The sequence below is a fragment of the Colias eurytheme genome, chromosome 9 (genome assembly GCF_061535395.1).
Source record: "Colias eurytheme isolate Ceu_HAF_F1 chromosome 9, ilColEury1 Martin Lab GWU primary, whole genome shotgun sequence".
Lineage (NCBI taxonomy): Eukaryota > Metazoa > Arthropoda > Insecta > Lepidoptera > Pieridae > Colias > Colias eurytheme.
Window position 1 is genome coordinate 3522275 of NC_142988.1, and position 17979 is coordinate 3540253.

A 17979-nucleotide genomic window follows, 5' to 3' on the forward strand; every position below is an offset into this window, starting at 1 on the left:
ATTATCGAAGTGAAACTTCTTTAATACTTTACTTTACATATCGGGGTTGGAAAAAAAATTAGTGTACCTAACATTTTTTCTTTACGCGTGACATTTTTCCGTTACGCGCCATCTTTTTCTTATCCCTACCTCGCGTGATTCGACGTATTTCTGTAAAGTTGCATATAGTAAACTTTTTGAAAAATAAGGTCATAAAGAAGTTTCACTTCTTACGTGTGTACACGCATACATTTTTTTATATTTATTTTAATTTTTTATTAAAAATACGTATTTCCAAAAATATACACATTTTTTTCCGTGTAGGTATCTGTGCTGTAATCTTGAAATTATTAGGTAACCAAAGAAAAAAACATCAGGATTAAAAAAAAACATGCAAAAGTGCAGCAGTGAAAAATACTTTATTAGCGAAATAACTTGAAATATTTGAGACAAGATCATATAAACCAATTATTAATAAAAGCGAGCATCTATGTAAGTAATTTATTTATTTTTTGAAAATAACTTAATAAGGTGCACGTAGGAAAAGAAAATAATGTTATGAAGTTATGTCGTGGGCCAAATAAAGCTGGCGATGCGTCGAAATAGTGACTTTTATCCTCAATCACATTAGACCTTTAGTCTACAATATTGATTCAAGGAGTATAGAGTAGGCCCTTTTCACCGCAGGAGTGATATCTTTGGCTTCTTTGTCGTTGATAACGAGCCATGTACTAGCACTTTCGCCTCGTTTGCAAGCCTCAATTAAGCCTTTAGCAGCCGACTCCACGCTGTAAAACATTACTAAATTTATTCCCAGATGTAACCTACATACATTTTAATGTTTGATAGTTTTAATTTAATACCTACATTATTTACAACCATTACAACATAATCAGCTAAGTATACCTAATGTGGTCACTGATTGTAAGTTAAAGTTCAGTAAGCATATTATATTATAACAATGTTTTGTAATAATATGTCTGGGGAACGACAGCATATTATTTTAAGTAATTTTATTTTCGATCATATTTTTTTAAATTGATTAAGTAAGTACTGAGGATCACTCGGGCACCCACCGGGCACCATTCTATAATAATTATGCCGGTTAATGTGAACCGAGCATACTTCCATTGTTAATATTCGTAAGAAGAAGTCATTCAAAGAAGAAAAGATCTTTAAATAGTATATAACGCACCTTTGAATAGGAATTTGCTGCACTATATCACTAATGTGAGGGTATAGATCACTAAAACTATGTAGCTTTTGTTTAGAAATGAGACTAGTATTTGTTGCTCCGTAGCACACCGTCAGTACTTTAACGCCTGTCTTTTCATAATTTTCTTCGGCCTGAAAATATAAAACGATGAAAATTTTGAGATCCCACAATATTATTTGTTTTGGAAATTTATTATTATAAACTGATCTACGGATTTCAATGTCGACCATGTTTAAAATAATTACTATAATTATTAATGATAAATTAATTCCATTTCTAAAATGAAAAATAAGTAACTACTTATTACAAAAACTGAACATACAAAAATGTACACATAAACTATAGGGTTATGAAATATCAAAATATAATCTAACTAGCTTACCGCCCGCGGCTTCGCCCGCTTTGTCTAAAACCTAATAAATTTTATACTAAAGTCTAAAACCTTCCTCTTGAATCACTCTATCTATTAAAAAAAACCGCATCAAAATCCGTTGCGTAGTTTGAAAGATTTAAGCATACAAAGGGACATAGGGAAATAGGGATAGAGAAAGCGACTTTGTTTTATACTATGTAGTGATGAAGAACGCTATTCTCCTTACCCCAATACAATTACTGAACTGCAATACTGCGCTTTTAGTGCCTTGATATATGGGCATATGGGGACCCTGGACGAGCCCCGCTATAGAAGATATGTTGACAATAGTTCCACCTCGTCCAGACTTGTCTTTACGCATTAACTCCCACGCTTTTAAGGTACTTGTTACGAGAGCTGTCTGAAAAAGAGACGTTTATAAGTATTTCTACTGACTGTTTGGTTTGGTTGGATATTTATGGGATCGGATCGTGCCGTGTGTGAAAATTGTCCTGAACTATTTATTTATTTTTTTATTTCCTTCATTCCGAGCTGCTTTGCGAGTTACGAAATCAATCGTACTAACATTATTTTATCGAATGATGATAATATAATATATTATTTCATCACTCAATTTTATTATCACTTGTCCGTATGTATAATTGATAATTTCGGGACAATTTAAAAAGATCGATTCGTGTAGAATTAGAATTCGAAGAACTGATACAATTTGGTTTTGATTTTGTTATTTTTTCAATGGTATTTAGCTCTCAGATTTCGTTCTTCACCTTCATTGGGTATCGTTTCCTTCATATTCTTATTTCTACAATAGCAATCCTGATTTTCGTTACAGAACGAATAACACACCATATACACAGAGGTATATAATTTATGTGAGCCTACTGGTAGTTCAAATAAATAAGAATAAATTACTTACTACATTCACTTCAATAGACTTCTTATACACCTTAGGACTATCGTTCATCACACCCGCATTGTTAATAACAAGGTCGATGTAACCGAATTGTTTCAGAACTTGATCGTATGCAGAAAAAAGTTCTTCATCATTGGTGACGTCACATTTGATGAACGAGACCCGACCAGGGTATTTTGAATTTAGCTCTTCTTCCAGTTGTTTTCCAGCATTTACATCGATGTCTGTTATTGCGATATGCTGTAAGGTATTTTAATGAATTTCTAATTATATTTTATACGTGCGTTATATTATAAATTGATCTAAACTAAGAGATCAAATGAACCAGCTTTTAACATTCAAATAACCAGCAAATATTTTTTAACCGTCGGAGTCTAAAGTTTAACCGTCGCTTTATAATTGATAAGTAACCCTGTTAAAATATTTTGGTCCTATCTAACTACTCTAGAAACTACTCATAGACCGGGAGATACTGACACAAAATTTCGAGTCATTTGTAACAGGATGGCGGTTCTACAGGGGTCTTAGTACGCAATGACAAAAAGAAAAACGATGGCGTGAACGCTGGTACCGGCGGCTTAGTCGCGTGGGCGTTAGTCGAACTCGTCGGAAAATAGCGAAAGTCAAACGATTTGTAACAGTATGGCACTTATTTTTCCTGTAAGTTTGAGGATCAACAAATATAAATACAAAATTTCAAAGATCTATGTGTTGGAAATCTTCACTTATATAAATTAATAATAAATTAAGTTTTCAAGTATGACAGCACTTTTTCCCCCTACTAGAAGTATGGCAAATATAATAATGGTCACATTTTATCAAATACTCTCCAAAAATCCAAATGCAATACTGGTACAAAAAGTTTGGCGAAATAAAAATTTTTTGCAGATTTTCGGTGGTATGGCGACCATTTGGAATCGTCCGAAAAGTATGGCATGGCGATTTTCGTAAATGGCTGCACGACGATAGTTACCTGTGCAAAAGTTAGCCTGGTACAAATGGTTGAAAGATTGTTTTATTTAAATCAACACATTCGCATCGGTATGGCGGGCTGTAAGTCACACCGGAAAAGTATGGCATGACACTACCGCCTACTCCTTTTTTATGGGCTATCGGTAAATTCTAAAATTTTTGTGTTACAAATCGTTTGACTTTCGCTATTTTTCCGACGAGTTCGACAAACGCCCACGCGACTAAGCCACCGGTACCAGCGTTCACACCATCATTTTTCTTTTTGTCATTGCGTACTAAGACCCCTGTAGAACCGCCATCCTTGTTACAAATGACTCGAAATTTTGTGTCAGTATCTCCCGGTCTATCAAGTCTAATGGTAGAAATTATCGTTTAAATGAGTTTCACTAACAAATAGTTTTATATTTATATTGAGCTCAATTATATCACATGAGTAGATTCTACTCATGTGATTATATTATCGACTTAAAAATAGAATAAACAAAAATCGAATATTATCACCTTCACGCCTTCTTCAAGAAACAATTTTACAGAAACGGCACCTATTCCTATGGCTGCTCCCGTAATTAAAACAACTTTATCTTTCAAATTCGACATTGTGAAGAAATGAACAACTCAGCCAACCGTTCTATGAAGAAGTAACGCACTATTTGTTATACATAAAAGTAATCCCTGTTTTATAATTAATCTAATGTTCGAGATAAGGATAGGCTTGTGTTGTGATAAGTTATTTTTATGAACGAGTAAAAATAATACAGGTAAAAAAAAGATAGTATCAAATTATTAGGTAGATATAAATAGGCGACTTTTACCTCAAATTTTACGTATTCAAGTGTATCTATAAATGTTTATTCCAAAACAACCAGTCAGTATGTATTAAAAACAGATTAATTAACAAATAAAAAGAGTTACCTATGGCGTAGAACTAGACCTGCTTTATGGTAAATCAATATGGCTCGAAACTAAATAGTTATGTATCAATCAATATTTTGTTAATATCTCAAATGTATAAGCAGATTTTATAGTAGGTTATATTGTAATATTATGTAATGTTTATCAATATTATCAAAAGTCAAAACTCTGTACCTCGTCGACGGCGCTGACGCACAGTACCTAAATCTCGAAAGAGATTATAATTACGCTAGTTTCAATAATTCATGTAAAAATGAATTACGCATTGTAAAGAAAAAACGCAAACAGAAAAAAAACAAAATAAAATATGTAATCTTATATATAAAAATGAATCGCAAAATGTGTTGGTAAGCGCATAACTCGAGAACGGCTGAACCGATTTCGATAATTCTTTTTTTATTATATTCCTTGAAGTACGAGGATGGTTTTTATGTAGAGAAAACGTAAATATGTACCACGGGCGAAGCCGGGGCGGGCCGCTAGTAGGTAATATTTAAAACGAGTCATGGCACTTCTTATTTTTCACAATGCGTTTTCATAAGAGCCATAACACTATTTTTGTGATGTGGAACAGGATGGGCACAGGCCCACAACGCATTTTGAACCATTTTTCAAGGGCGGATCCAGCCTTAGTGCCAGGGGGGGGGGGTCACATAGACGTGGGCAATTTTCAAAAGCTATATTTTGGTAATTTAATTGATACGTAGATTTAAAAAAAAATTGGTCAAGTGCGAGTCGGATTCAAGAGTTCCGTACAAACATTTTTATATGTTTTAAATTTTAATATTAAATTTATGCTTTTTGCAATGTTTCCTTTATCTGTGCTATAAGACGTAAGTTTCTATTAAATAAAGATTAAATATCAAGATTCTGTGTTCACGGGAAGTACCCTGTAGGTTTTGATTCCTGGCAACACTTGCGAATGTTGATAAGCATGAAATGTATGTTTTAGCAATTTTTCCTCCATCTGTGCTGACACAAGTAGCACAATACCTATAGATTTTGATTCCCTTGCGATAATGTCGAAATTTGCGATAATTTACAGCATAAACGGCTGTATCTTTTGATTGCGTTGGCTCATAAGTTTGATTTTTTCACAGCTAGGTAAGCTAGGTAAGCTAGGTAAGCTAGTCTGCGTTATAAGACGTTTGATTGTACTAAATTTCATGACTCTGTGTACTTGGGAACTACCCTGTAGGTTTTGATTTCTTAGGGAGAGTCGAATTTTGCGAAAAATTTCAGCATTTACAGCTGCATCTTTTGATTGCGTTGACTAAAACGTTTCAATTTTTCACAGCATCAAGGGACCGTAGACCGTAGGATTTCGACATTAGCAAGGGAATCAATACCTGCAGGGAGCACTCTGTCCCATAAACACAGTCTTGAAATTGAGTAAAAAGTAGTAATAACTACGAAAACCCTAATTATTTAATTAAAAATATATTTTTTAAATCATTTTAAACGAACAATCCCTTTACTCATGAACATCTACATGTATTTAATTGATATTCACATCAGAACTCAGGTCTATAATAACTTAAATCTCTTATTTAATTCAAATTCTATGTCAACGCAATCTAAAGAAAAAGCAATTAGAGCCGCATATTCTGTAATTCGCAACTATACTTGCAAGGGAATCATCAATCAAAACTTACAAGGTACTTCCCGTGAACACAGTCTTGAAATTTGGTTAAAAGCAACGACTTAAGCACTTACAAGCACAGATAAAGAAAAAATCCTTTAAACAAAATTGTAAGATACAACATAATGAAAAAATATGTTTGCTCGGAGTCCTCGGTGCGCGAGTCCGACGCGCATTTAGCCGATTTTTTTTTGTAATTTGACTGTATTTTCTATTGTTCATTTAAAAAAAATTTTGCTATTTTATTTCTTATCCACGAACTGGGATATTTCGATATTTGAGGTTTTGTGTGAAAAGTGTAACAGCAAAAGTTGTAGAAAAAAAATAATTATGTACATACAACTTTACCATTACACTTTATTCCGCAGTTATAGATTTTTTTAAAAATCGAAAAACCCTTTTTTATCCTTAAATTACGACCACAGGTCGACCCTAATAAACTTTTTCTATAATTTTTGTTATATTCTCTTCCGTTACCGTTTGTAATTGATTTCATTGTTCTATATTACTTTTATGTCTCAAAATTCAATAAAAACATCATGTTGAACAGTATTAATTTGTTAATTTAAAAAAGTTAATATTAAATTAGTGGTCCACTTAGGTCGTGGACCTAGCCCAGGGGGGGGTCATGACCCCGTGACCCCCCCCTGTATCCGCGCTTGCCATTTTTATTAGCTTTAATCTTTATTTGTATGTTTGTATGTAACGGACTCCTTATGGCTCGATTTTGAAATTAGAGTACATTTTGACGTATCAAGGATCGATGATAATTTTGGTGATAATACAATAATTTCACGAGTATTAATGGTGTTTATTTAGGTTTATTTTAACTATACTTATTGTTTCGTTTAATGATCGTTTCCGGTCTTTAGGCATTGCATGAGTATATATAAATATAAGAAATTTAATTTCAATTACGAATGCTATCAGAGGAAATATCGAATCATAATATCATCTAAGCATATCATTATGTTATCAATTCAATTGTTTTCAATATTTATGATTCATACCTATTATTGTGAGTAAATAAATCTTATCTTAATAATCTTAATCTTAATACTATTATAAAGGCGAAAGTTTGTATGGATGTATGGATGTATGGATGTATGAATGTATGGATGTATGGATGTTTGTTACTCTTTCACGTAAAAACTACTGAACCGATTGCAATGAAATTTAGCACACATATAGAGGGTAACTTGGATTAACACATAGGATAGGTTTTATCCCGGAAATCCCACGGGAACGGGAACTATGCGGTTTCCTTTGAAAATGCGGGCGAAGCCGCGGGCGGAAATCTAGTAACTTATAATAAAGATAGATATTGCTATAGGTATTGCTAGATTTCTATTTGGTTTAACTGTTAAACTTAAAACATCATTAACAATAGGTATATGTATATATGTTTATATAATTATGATTATATCTGCAGTATCTATAGATTTATCTGCACTTTATTCAATTCACCTTTGGCTAGTGATGGAAAACAATGTGAGTAATGACCAACCCACGCTTGGCCAATGAGATTACGGACCGTAAAGTAGTACGGGAATTCCTTTTAATTTTCTGATGGAAACTATTCTTGATATATAAAAAATGCAATTATCTGAAAAAAGTGAACACTCCTTTCATATACCTATTTACGAAAATTTGCTTACCTGGGAAATTGAACCGAGTAAAATGTGTTAAAATTACGCCCTTTTTATTGCATGAATAGTTTCGTTTTATAACAGCTTCTAAACACGTTTTCTAGTGTATCTTTGTTTCTATGTGTATATCTACGTATAACTCAAAAACTAAACGTCGAATGGAAGTAATTTAGGGTATGCAATTTATCGATCAGTGCAAGTTTAATCAAAATCGATTCTGTAGCTTTTTGTATTACAATACGGAATACCATATTTAAAATATGAGACTTGGCCATTTCGGGTTATGTTTTTTAACTTAGCTATATACTATATAGTTTGTTAATAGTTAAGGTCGTGAAGCTAGAGTTACTTGCAGGAAACGCGGCCTTAGACTTGCAAGCTGCTGTCAGACAGACTGTCGGACATTTCTTGCGGAAGTTTTCTTGCAGATGGAAATGCGGCCTTAGAATGGTTCTACATGAGAACCGGGATTTACCATATTATGATGTCTTATAGCAGTATTATTTCCAATGAGGGAAAGAGCCGGCGCGAGAAGACCTAGATAGCGCTGTCATTTGTCATAGGAACTAACAACTTTTCAGAGTGCAAACCCTATAGTCGCATCTTTGGAACATTTTACATGAAAATATTTCGGTGGGATATTAATTATTTTAGGTTAGTAGGGCGGTACGATGTTCAGAAGGGCAACAAATTGTAATTAATTTCAATTTAAACATCCTCGTTGTTAAAAAGATTTGCGTGACTAATGCATGTATTTTTTTCCTCATTGATATTGATTAGTGTTGTGATGATAAAACAATTATAGAATGAAAAATAAAATCATAAAAATGCTCCCTTAAACATTGAATAATGTTTAACTAATAATACAATTTATATTAAGGCAGAAAAGATTAAGAAGACTTCATGAGTATTTATAATATCACTTTTATCTCGGAAACTATAAGAGATATAGGTATAAGAAACTGAAATTTGGCAATCTAACAGATCTCGTTTCTGTAAAACTATAAACATGTCTACTTTTTAAAATTTCAGAAGACTACCGTTGTGACTACCGTACATTTTTTTACCACCCTATAATTATAATAAAATAAATAAGCTGGCAGTTGGCACCAAACAGTTAGGTACTAGTAGTGCCTGCATATAACTCATAATATTACCTCCTTGACCGGACGAAGCTGCAGGCAAGAGCTAGTATAAGATTAGCGTATCGCATAGCCTGATTATCAGCTATTAGATAAATTTTAAAATAGGGATACATTTATATACAGCAAGTGCCAAAATTATTTATTTACACTGTGGTGTTTATTGAGGAAAAATGTACGATTTGAAAGATAAAGTTGTTTTTCTTACGGGAGGAGCGATCGGAATAGGCGCAGAATCTGTGAAATTATTTCTTGAAGAAGGAGTGAAGGTAATTCTGTGTATTTTTTGGTATATATTATGTGGAACATAGAAGAAAAATGTTAGTAGGTACAAATATTTTCCTCTCTGCAGTTGCTCTGTTTTATAGTCGTAAGCTTAAAGTATGTCGAATAAAATATTTTTAAAATGAAAAATCATTAAAAGCTGAACATTTTTCAACTGACTTCAAAAGCAAAGAGGTTCTCAATTCATCTGTATTTTTGGTTTCGATACCTCGACTGGTGAACTGATTTTGATGATACTTTTTTTTAATTTGTAAACAAGTATCTTCCGGTTGGTCCAATTAATTTTGCCTAGACTTTCTGTGTCAGTGTTCAAAGAAGATTAAACAATAATTGTCATTCACATCGATTTTAATATAGCGCCATCTATCAGAATTTATATTTATATAAATTTCGGAGTAATTGAAATGCACATTATACCGGATCTTCTCGTCAGAATGAAACATTACAAGTGTGTAAATAATTACAATTTTGTTTCTAAGCTTCCTTATTTTTTTTGGAAAAAAAATATTATTCATATTATTTGTACTTAAACATTATGTAATTCGTATTCAAAATATCTTACAGCACATTGCAGTAACAGATATCGACGAAAATGCTGGAAAACAACTAGAAGATGAACTAAATTCTAAATATCCTGGTCGAATCTCGTTCATCAAATGTGACGTCACCAAAGATGAAGAACTTTTTGCAGCATACGATCAAGTTCTGAAAGAAAATGAATACATAGACCTTGTTATTAACAATGCAGCTTTGATGAACGATAGTCCTAAGGTTTACAAAAAGGCGATTGAAGTGAATGTGGTAAGGTTATACCTTTATACCTATATCTATCACTAAGGTTATATTTGTACACTTTGCTGGAAGTCTAATACGTAGAATATTATAGTACGTAGTATATTATGGATTGTTAAAAGAGAAAAATTACACCTACTTACAAAGAAGACGATGGCCAACGTAGGTTAGCGAAGGTCGGGAATTATTTCAAAATAACGTTCATGTTTATTTATTATTTATTTATTTATATAGGTACTCTTTATTGCACACACAAAGTTTGACAAAATCAGGATATTATACTAAGCAATTGGCGGCTTTATTGCTTAACAGCAATTTCTTCCAAACAACCAAAAAAAGTGAATACAACATGTTCAAAGTTTTTGGATGCCAGATATCGCGAAAATATGCTGAATTCGATTTGTCCATTGAATAAATTTTATTCGTAGGAATAACTTTAAGGCTAGTATTTTTTGTAAAAAAATGTTTAGGTTTGAGACGGTGACCTATCAATTTAAAATCTTTAATTTAATACTGGCTACTAGATCAATCTCTATCTCTCTATATTTTATACTCAGCATTATTGAGCTAAAACATTTTCCTGTAATTATCAGTTTTGCACACAGTCACGTCTTATGATTGTGTTTCTAAAATATATTATCAAACGATAAAGTTCGTTACTACGGTAGATTTTATACTTCCTTGTATTGTTTTGTACTGGGACACCACGTAAAGTCAATCTATTGTATTGGTTTCAAATAATTTCAATCTTTGGAAATAGTTTAACGTGATTTAATGGGACTTCACGAAGAAGGAAAATATATTCGAAAAAATATGTGTCTACCGAATACCTTCTTCTTCTTCTTTTTCAAATGGCAACTCCCGATCCCAGTGAGGACGGATTCTGCCAATGTCAAGTTTTGAACGGATGGTCAGTTTAAGTTAATGCTTATGTTAAGCGTGCTCTGTGCTGAGGAAAAATCACGGTTGAGATGATTTACTTTTTATTTACTGAAAGACTTCTTACATGGAGCTGTATAACCTGACAAAGAACAAATATTAGTTATAGACAACACAACACATCACAAAAGCATAACATAAAATAGGTATAGGTAGTCAGTGGGAGTTCAAAATTTTAGATTGTTAAAATTGATAAATTTTGATAGGATATTCACAAATGAGGTAGGGACAAGGCAAAGTAAACACTTAAAATTAGTAGGGAGGGGAACATCTGGGGGAAGGATATCCAGAAGTGAGATACGGAGCTTAGGGCAAACAAAGAATAAATGGTCATAACTTCCTTCGTCTATACCACACTCACAGAGAGAATGGTCACGAACATGAATTTTAAATAAATGATTAGGAGTGGTATTGTGACCCAAACGGAGGCGGCAAATGGTGGAAACAGTAGGCTTGTCTATATTAGGGAAACGGAAGAACCAGGGCTTACGTGGAATTGAGGGTTGGATATCTCTATAAAATTTCCCTTTGGTTGAATTTTTCCACTGACTGTTCCATGTATGATCCAAGCGATCCTTAGAAAGAGAAGAGAGATCGTGGGCATAATTAGAGTAATGCTCCAGAGTACCATGTTGAATGGCAGATTTAGCCAGAACGTCAGCTTTCTCATTGCCTACAATACCAGAATGGCTTGGAATATGTACTAAATCTACCTGAAGCCCTTTTCTGAAGCAGTTGTAAAGTGCGGATTTTATTAGAAAGATGATAGGAAATTTAGACTTTGAGCGGAAAGGGTTAGAAGTAATAGTCTGAAGACAGCTGAGGGAGTCCGAAAAAATAACTGAATTTTGGAGATTATGAGAGTCGATAAAATTGAGAGCTTCCAAGATAGCTGTGGCTTCACCAGTAAAAACAGAAGAGAGAGGGGGACATTTAAATTGTAAAATAGTGTTAGAGTTATGGTGCCATACAGCAACCCCTACAGCAAGATGTTTTGACACTTTTGAGGCATCCGTAAAAAAAAGATTATAACCACGCCAGTGGGAAGAAACCAGACAGTTAAAAGCAACATTAGAATCTGGAGCATATTTTTGAATACCAGAACTCATATTAATGTTGGGGTTAAAAACTAGTGCATGAAACGGAGTTGAATATAAAGGATGGATACTAAATTGGGATGTTGGATCCGGAAGGCGGTTAAATTTGATGAGACTTTTAAGTAGGCAAGGAAAATCAGATGGACGACGGAGGTTATTTAGAGTAAGTATTTGAAGTAGATTTCGAATTTTAGGAAGAAGGGGATGAGAGGATAATTGTATAAGCCGAAAGAAATACTTGTCTGACAGATATTGACGGCGGAGATATAAAGGAGGGTCTACACATTCTACCTGAAGGGCATTGACTGGGGTAGACTTCATGGCACCTATAATGAGTCGCAGACACTTGTATTGTATTCTGTCCAATTTTATTAAAGCTGTTTTATTGCAAGGTTCTAAGATGAACGACGCATAATCCAAATGGCTACGGATTATAGCATTATAAACTAGTTTTTGACAATATGGATGTGATCCCCACCAAACACCAGCTAGGGAGCGTAAAACATTAATACCCTTTTCGCACTTCTGAGAAATGTAGTTAGTGTGAGCCATACCATTCAGCTTTTGGTCAAGCACCACCCCTAGAAATTTAATCTTGTTGACTACAGGGATTGAGGAGTTTTCTAGTAATATTACCGGCTGTGGGATCAAGCGTTTTTTCGTGAACACAACTACATTGCTTTTGCTGGGCGATAGTGACAAGCCATGATCGTTCATCCAATTTTCCAAATAAGATAAGGCGCTGTTAAGTCGAAAGGTAATCACATCCATATTCTCTGACGAAGTATACAATGCTATATCGTCCGCATACTGCAGAACGCTACAATACGATGGAATGGCTTTATCCAAATCCCAGGTGTATATAGAATACAATAATGGACTCAAAACGGAACCTTGAGGGAGGCCTTTAAATACATGTCTAGTAGGTGTGTCTTTAGAACAGCGTACTTGTATCGTCCTCAACATTAATAAGTTGAAGATGAAATGTATCATCCTCTCAGGCAAACTCAGCTGTAACATTTTCTGTCTGAGCACTGGAAGAAGAACATTATCGTACGCTGAAACTACATCCAGAAATACGCCAACCAAATACTGTTTATTGTGAAAAGAGGAACGAATGTCAGTTGTTAAAATACTAAGACTGTCTAATACACTCAAACCTTTCCTAAAGCCATATTGGGAACTAGCTAGGAGGCCCCTGTTCTCGACCAGCCATTCTAGACGATTTTTAATAAGGTGTTCGGTGATTTTGGCTAAGGTAGAAGACAGGGCGATTGGTCTATAGGAATTGGGGTTAAGGGGATCCTTGCCGGGTTTGGGGATAGGAATAATAAGCTGGGATTTCCAAGAGTCCGGAATGATGGCATGTAAAAAGAAAATGTTAATTAAATTTAGAAAAAAAGATTTTGTTTGATCGCCTGACTTGCAAAGAAAAGAATATGGTATACCGTCAACCCCAGGGGATGAGTCTTTTAAGCCATCAAGAACCGTAACAAGTTCTTGCAAGGTGAATGGGCAATCCATACTGTCGTATGATACTAAATTATGGGGAGGACAAGGAAAATGATCAGAAGAGGGGACAAATGGAGGGGATAGTTTGTCAATGAAATCATCAAGCCAAACGTCTGAGTTGTTGGATACTCTATTTTTATCACATAGAGCTCCACGGAAACGGCGAATACTATTCCACATTAATGATGGCGGGGTTTTTGGAGATAAGCTCTCACAGAAACGGATCCAACCCTGTTTCTTTTTTTTTGATAGCACCCGTTTAGTTCGTGCTGCAATTTTCTTATAATTAATAAAGTTCTCATAAGACATACTGGAATCATATCTTAGCTCGGCTTCTTTACGGTCCTTAACTATGGCAGTACACTCATGGTCCCACCAGGGAGGGGATAGCTTCTTAAAAGACAGAGTTGAATAAGTTTTCAATGGGAAAGATTCGGTAGCAGTAGTCTCGAGACAGTTAACAAAAAGAGAATAAGATCCCAAACAATTCTCAGGTGAAGCATTTGGGAGATTACTTATTTTGGTATCAAGGGAGTTGGCAAATTTCTCCCAGTCGGCATTGCCTAACTTAAATTTGAGCAAAGGTGGGAAAGCTCTAGTGGGAACATGGACTGTGCGTGAGCAGGAGATGAGGATTGGAAAATGGTCGCTCCCATGAGTAGAGGAAAGCGTAGAACAAGAAAAGGAAGGAGCTAAGACAGAAGAGCAAATTGTTAAGTCCACTACAGTATTAGGATTTTGTAATGGGGAGACTCTACGGGTAGGAAGGCAATCGTTAATAATACACATATTCAGATCTTCAAAGAGGTCAACCAAAAGATATCCAAAGGAGTCGCAAATGTACGAGCCCCAAGAAGTATGGTGGCCATTAAAGTCACCCATAATAATAACAGGGGGAGGAAGAGAGGAGATGATTAAGGAAAGCTCTGGAATAAAACTAGGATGGGGATGAGGAACATAAACGGATAAGACTGATATATTAGCAGCTCTAGCTGCAACTGCATTAAAGTTACAGCCATGATGGGGAAGTGGAATTTGTGAAAAGGGAATACTGTTATTCAAGAGCAGAGCACAGCCAGCATAACCATCAGCTCTGTCGTCTCTAAGACAGGAATAGCCCGGAACCCTAAACCGAGAACCGGGCATTAACCATGTCTCTGAGATAGCAAGAACCAAAGGTTTATGATTGGTTATTAATTCAAAAATCTCGTGCTTCTTGGGACGGATACTCTGGGCGTTCCATTGCAGAAACACTAGATCCATAATTGAGGATTGATGAGAAACGGGATAATCTTTCGGCAACGTTGGACGGTAACTGGTGGGGATAAGAAAGTAAAGTCTCTATAAAAGATAAACACATATTAAGTAGATGTTCATCAAAAGGAAGTGAAGAGCCCGTATTAGGGAGAGCACAACCATTAGAAAGGGAGGAGGGAGGTTCACGAATGATAGAATGATGTGCATCCTTATCATAAGACTTACCCAGAGGAGCTCGGGAACGGGGGGTCTTAGTGACTGTTTTTCTGTATGAAACATTAGGTGTTGATTGGATAGGAGGATTAAATTGGGAAGACGGGAGGCTTTGGGAATGTATAGATAAAGGATTCTGTATCTGAATATTCTCAGCATAGGATCTACGAGCTGACGGGATGACTCTAGAAGCCTCCTCAAAAGATATCCCTTCAGATGCCATTAACTGCTTAATGGCCTTTTGCCTAGCTTGTTCGGGGCATTTCCTATCAGTGGCATAATGCTTACCAGTACAATGGAGGCATGTTGCATCAGACTCTAAAATTGGACAAGAGTCGCCCAAATGGGCCTGTGAGCATTTGAAACAACGTTCCTTAGAGCGACATTGGTCGCGTACATGTCCAAACCGACAGCATTTATAACATTGAATTGTGGGGTATTGGTACACTTCTACTGGCATGGAGTTGTAAAGGCAGTATATTCTTTCTGGACGAACTTGGCCTTGAAAGGTCAAAACAACGGTTTGAGATGGTGACCATGAAGTAACACCATCTATTCTAATTTTTTTATTAAGCCGTCTGGCTTTCAATATTTTGCCTCTTCCACCTGGGAAATCCACATGGCTGATAAATTCTTCCATAGACCACTCCGTAGGGACACCTTTGACAATGCCCATACGAGTGATGTGAAAAGTTGGAATGGAGGCTTGGTAATTTGAATCTTTAAGAGGGGGGAAATTTATAAAATTATTTGCGTCACAAGCGGTATTGAATTCTACAGAAATTTTATTACGTCCAATAGCTTTAACTCCATCCTTGGCTATGTTAGCTACACGATTGTTGTAAAGGAAAGATCCAAATTTGATCGGTCTGATGGTTAAACCCGCCGCAGGATCGGCCTCTGTACGGGACACATAGACAATAAAGGGACCACTGTCATTGTCGGAATATGTAATGGGATTAGATAAAATGGGATCCACATATGAACTTTGAGACGATGCGATCGCGTAGTTGTTAACTGTAACATGTCTTTTAGGGGGGATCATATCTGTATCAGCAACGGATGGCTCTGACCGTTGTCTCTTATTACTTGTATGCTCCGCTTCCATCACCTCACCCTGGATGTCAGGAGGTTTACCAGGGTCGGGAGGATCAGGATTCATGATGGGTGAGGAAAGTTAGTAAATAAACGCTTACCCCAATATATATATATAGAGACAATCACAAATTTGGTTATCACTACCAGTTTACACTAAAAAAGAGTGTTCTCAACAAGTTAATTAACAAAAATCTCAATGGCACGTGTTTTCTCCGACACAACAAAGATCGAGAAAAAACTACCGAATACCTATTAGTTACTCATTGTTACACCTTTCTTAGCATCACGAAATACTTGTACTTTCAGACAGCTCTCGTAACGAGTACCTTAAAAGCATGGGAGTTTATGCGTAAAGACAAGTCTGGACGAGGTGGAAGTATTGTCAACATATCTTCTATAGCGGGACTAGTACAAGCTCCTTTTATGCCTGTGTATCATGCTACTAAGAGCGCAGTAATACAATTCAGCAATTGCCTTGGGGTAAGAAGAATTGTAGTCTTTAGACAATTTTTTTAAAATACTTGTTTAAAAAATGTTGTCCTCCTAGTTCTAGTTTATTGAAGCTAATAGATCAGTTTAAAATAAGTACTACTAAGAGGACAATTAGTGGCATCATCGAATTAAATACTAATTATAATAATTTTCATTCTTTTGTTTATTTCAGGCCGAACAAAATTATGCAAGGACCGGTGTTAAAGTATTTACAGTGTGCTACGGACCAACAAATACAAGTCTCATTTCTAATCAAAAGCTGCATAGTTTTAGTGATTTGTACCCAGATGTTCCCGAAATAATAAAGAAATTTCCTGTTCAAAGGTGCGTTTTATACATTTAGTAGAATTAAAGTACAATTTATTGTAAAATGAAAAATAATACTTTTACTTCTCCATTCTATGTAAATTTGGTACCTATTTTATTCAAAGATTGTATTTTTAAAATTGCTTGGCATTGAAAAATAATTTACAATATTATACCTTAACTTGGGAGGCCCGTGTCCCAGCAGTGAGAACATAATATGGGCTGATGATGATTATGCTTACAATAAATGAAATCGTAATTGTTGCAGAGTGGAGTCAGCTGCAAAAGGCTTGATTCAAGCGTGTAAACAAGGCGAAAGTGCCAGTACTTGGCTCGTGATCAACGACAGAGACGCTCATGACGTCACCCCGGGTGTGAAGAAAGCCTACACAGCACTCCTTGAATCAGCATTTTAAAACTAACAGTAGTAGGAGTACAGATTACTAAATAGATACTTCTGATCACCATCTAATACTATGCCAACTATATTTTGATTGAAAATTCACACCACGATTCACGACGCACTACACTTTTATTTAGGTCCAAGATCGTAACATCTTTTGTCCAGCATAAACATAATTTTGAACAATAACAAGATCTTTACATGTTTTTTTTCTTTTGTTTTTATTGGTTTGTGTCAATTGAATTGAAACTAACTAGTGTGATTAAAATAAAAATGCTCGAGACGTTTTTAAGGCTCAGCCTAAAATGTTCGTTCAAAGCAATTTGATTTTTTTTATCATTTCAAGCCTTAATAACCTTACAAACACGCATCATCAGAGAGAAGTAGGTAATTAACGAGAGAAATTTGAAAAAGCATAATATAACAATATCAAATCAACTAATAAAATCTTGTATATTTTTATGGTTTTTGCCAATGCTTTTGACACTGTTTGAAGTGTCTGTGTCAGTGCCTGATTTTTTGAGAAGTTTGAACGATATGGTATAAAAGTAATGAACTTAGACTTAAAAAATACCTTAATGGGTTAGTTTAAAAAAAATAAGGTTAACATTTCTTATGGTTCTGATATCGCGGCTATATACGAAATCCCGCAGGGAAGCATACTTGGTCCCACCCTGTTTATATTATGAATAATGAATAATTTATGTCAAATAACACTAAATACTTTTAGTTATTGCACGGGAACTCCATATTTATTTATTCTATGTTTATATTTAATTTTGATAGC

At 35.0% G+C, this 17979-nt stretch overlaps 3 protein-coding genes across 3 annotated transcripts; 1 reads left to right on the forward strand and 2 right to left on the reverse strand.

Moving 5' to 3' along the window:
- Positions 1-379: 379 nt before the first annotated feature.
- On the reverse strand, positions 380-4090 carry LOC149905698 (15-hydroxyprostaglandin dehydrogenase [NAD(+)]-like). Its single transcript, XM_090105443.1, has 5 exons — positions 3955-4090; positions 2485-2721; positions 1795-1968; positions 1175-1326; positions 380-767 (listed from the first exon to the last, which is right to left on the reverse strand). Exons 1-5 carry the CDS (start codon positions 4048-4050, stop codon positions 620-622), a joined length of 807 nt encoding a protein of 268 aa, XP_089961569.1. The 5' UTR covers positions 4051-4090; the 3' UTR covers positions 380-619.
- Positions 4091-8971: 4881 nt separating this feature from the next.
- On the forward strand, positions 8972-17376 carry LOC149905699 (15-hydroxyprostaglandin dehydrogenase [NAD(+)]-like). Its single transcript, XM_090105410.1, has 5 exons — positions 8972-9067; positions 9648-9884; positions 16298-16471; positions 16656-16807; positions 17058-17376. Exons 1-5 carry the CDS (start codon positions 8972-8974, stop codon positions 17203-17205), a joined length of 807 nt encoding a protein of 268 aa, XP_089961536.1. The 3' UTR covers positions 17206-17376.
- LOC149905700 (uncharacterized) lies at positions 13953-16094 on the reverse strand. The gene has a single exon (XM_090105409.1). The coding sequence runs from the start codon at positions 16053-16055 to the stop codon at positions 14622-14624; it is 1434 nt and encodes a 477-aa protein (XP_089961535.1). The 5' UTR covers positions 16056-16094; the 3' UTR covers positions 13953-14621.
- Positions 17377-17979: the final 603 nt, after the last annotated feature.

Coding starts and splice junctions, on each gene's coding strand:
- LOC149905700 (XM_090105409.1), bottom strand. CDS start 16,055: ATGAATCCTGATCCTCCCGACCCTGGTAAACCTCCTGACATCCAGGGT.
- LOC149905698 (XM_090105443.1), bottom strand. CDS start 4,050: ATGTCGAATTTGAAAGATAAAGTTGTTTTAATTACGGGAGCAGCCATA. Junction 1,969..2,484: donor AGTCTATTGAAGTGAATGTA/GTAAGTAATTTA, acceptor TCTCTTTTTCAG/ACAGCTCTCGTAACAAGTAC. Junction 1,327..1,794: donor AGTTCAGTAATTGTATTGGG/GTAAGGAGAATA, acceptor TTATATTTTCAG/GCCGAAGAAAATTATGAAAA.
- LOC149905699 (XM_090105410.1), top strand. CDS start 8,972: ATGTACGATTTGAAAGATAAAGTTGTTTTTCTTACGGGAGGAGCGATC. Junction 9,885..16,297: donor AGGCGATTGAAGTGAATGTG/GTAAGGTTATAC, acceptor TTGTACTTTCAG/ACAGCTCTCGTAACGAGTAC. Junction 16,808..17,057: donor AAGAAATTTCCTGTTCAAAG/GTGCGTTTTATA, acceptor TAATTGTTGCAG/AGTGGAGTCAGCTGCAAAAG.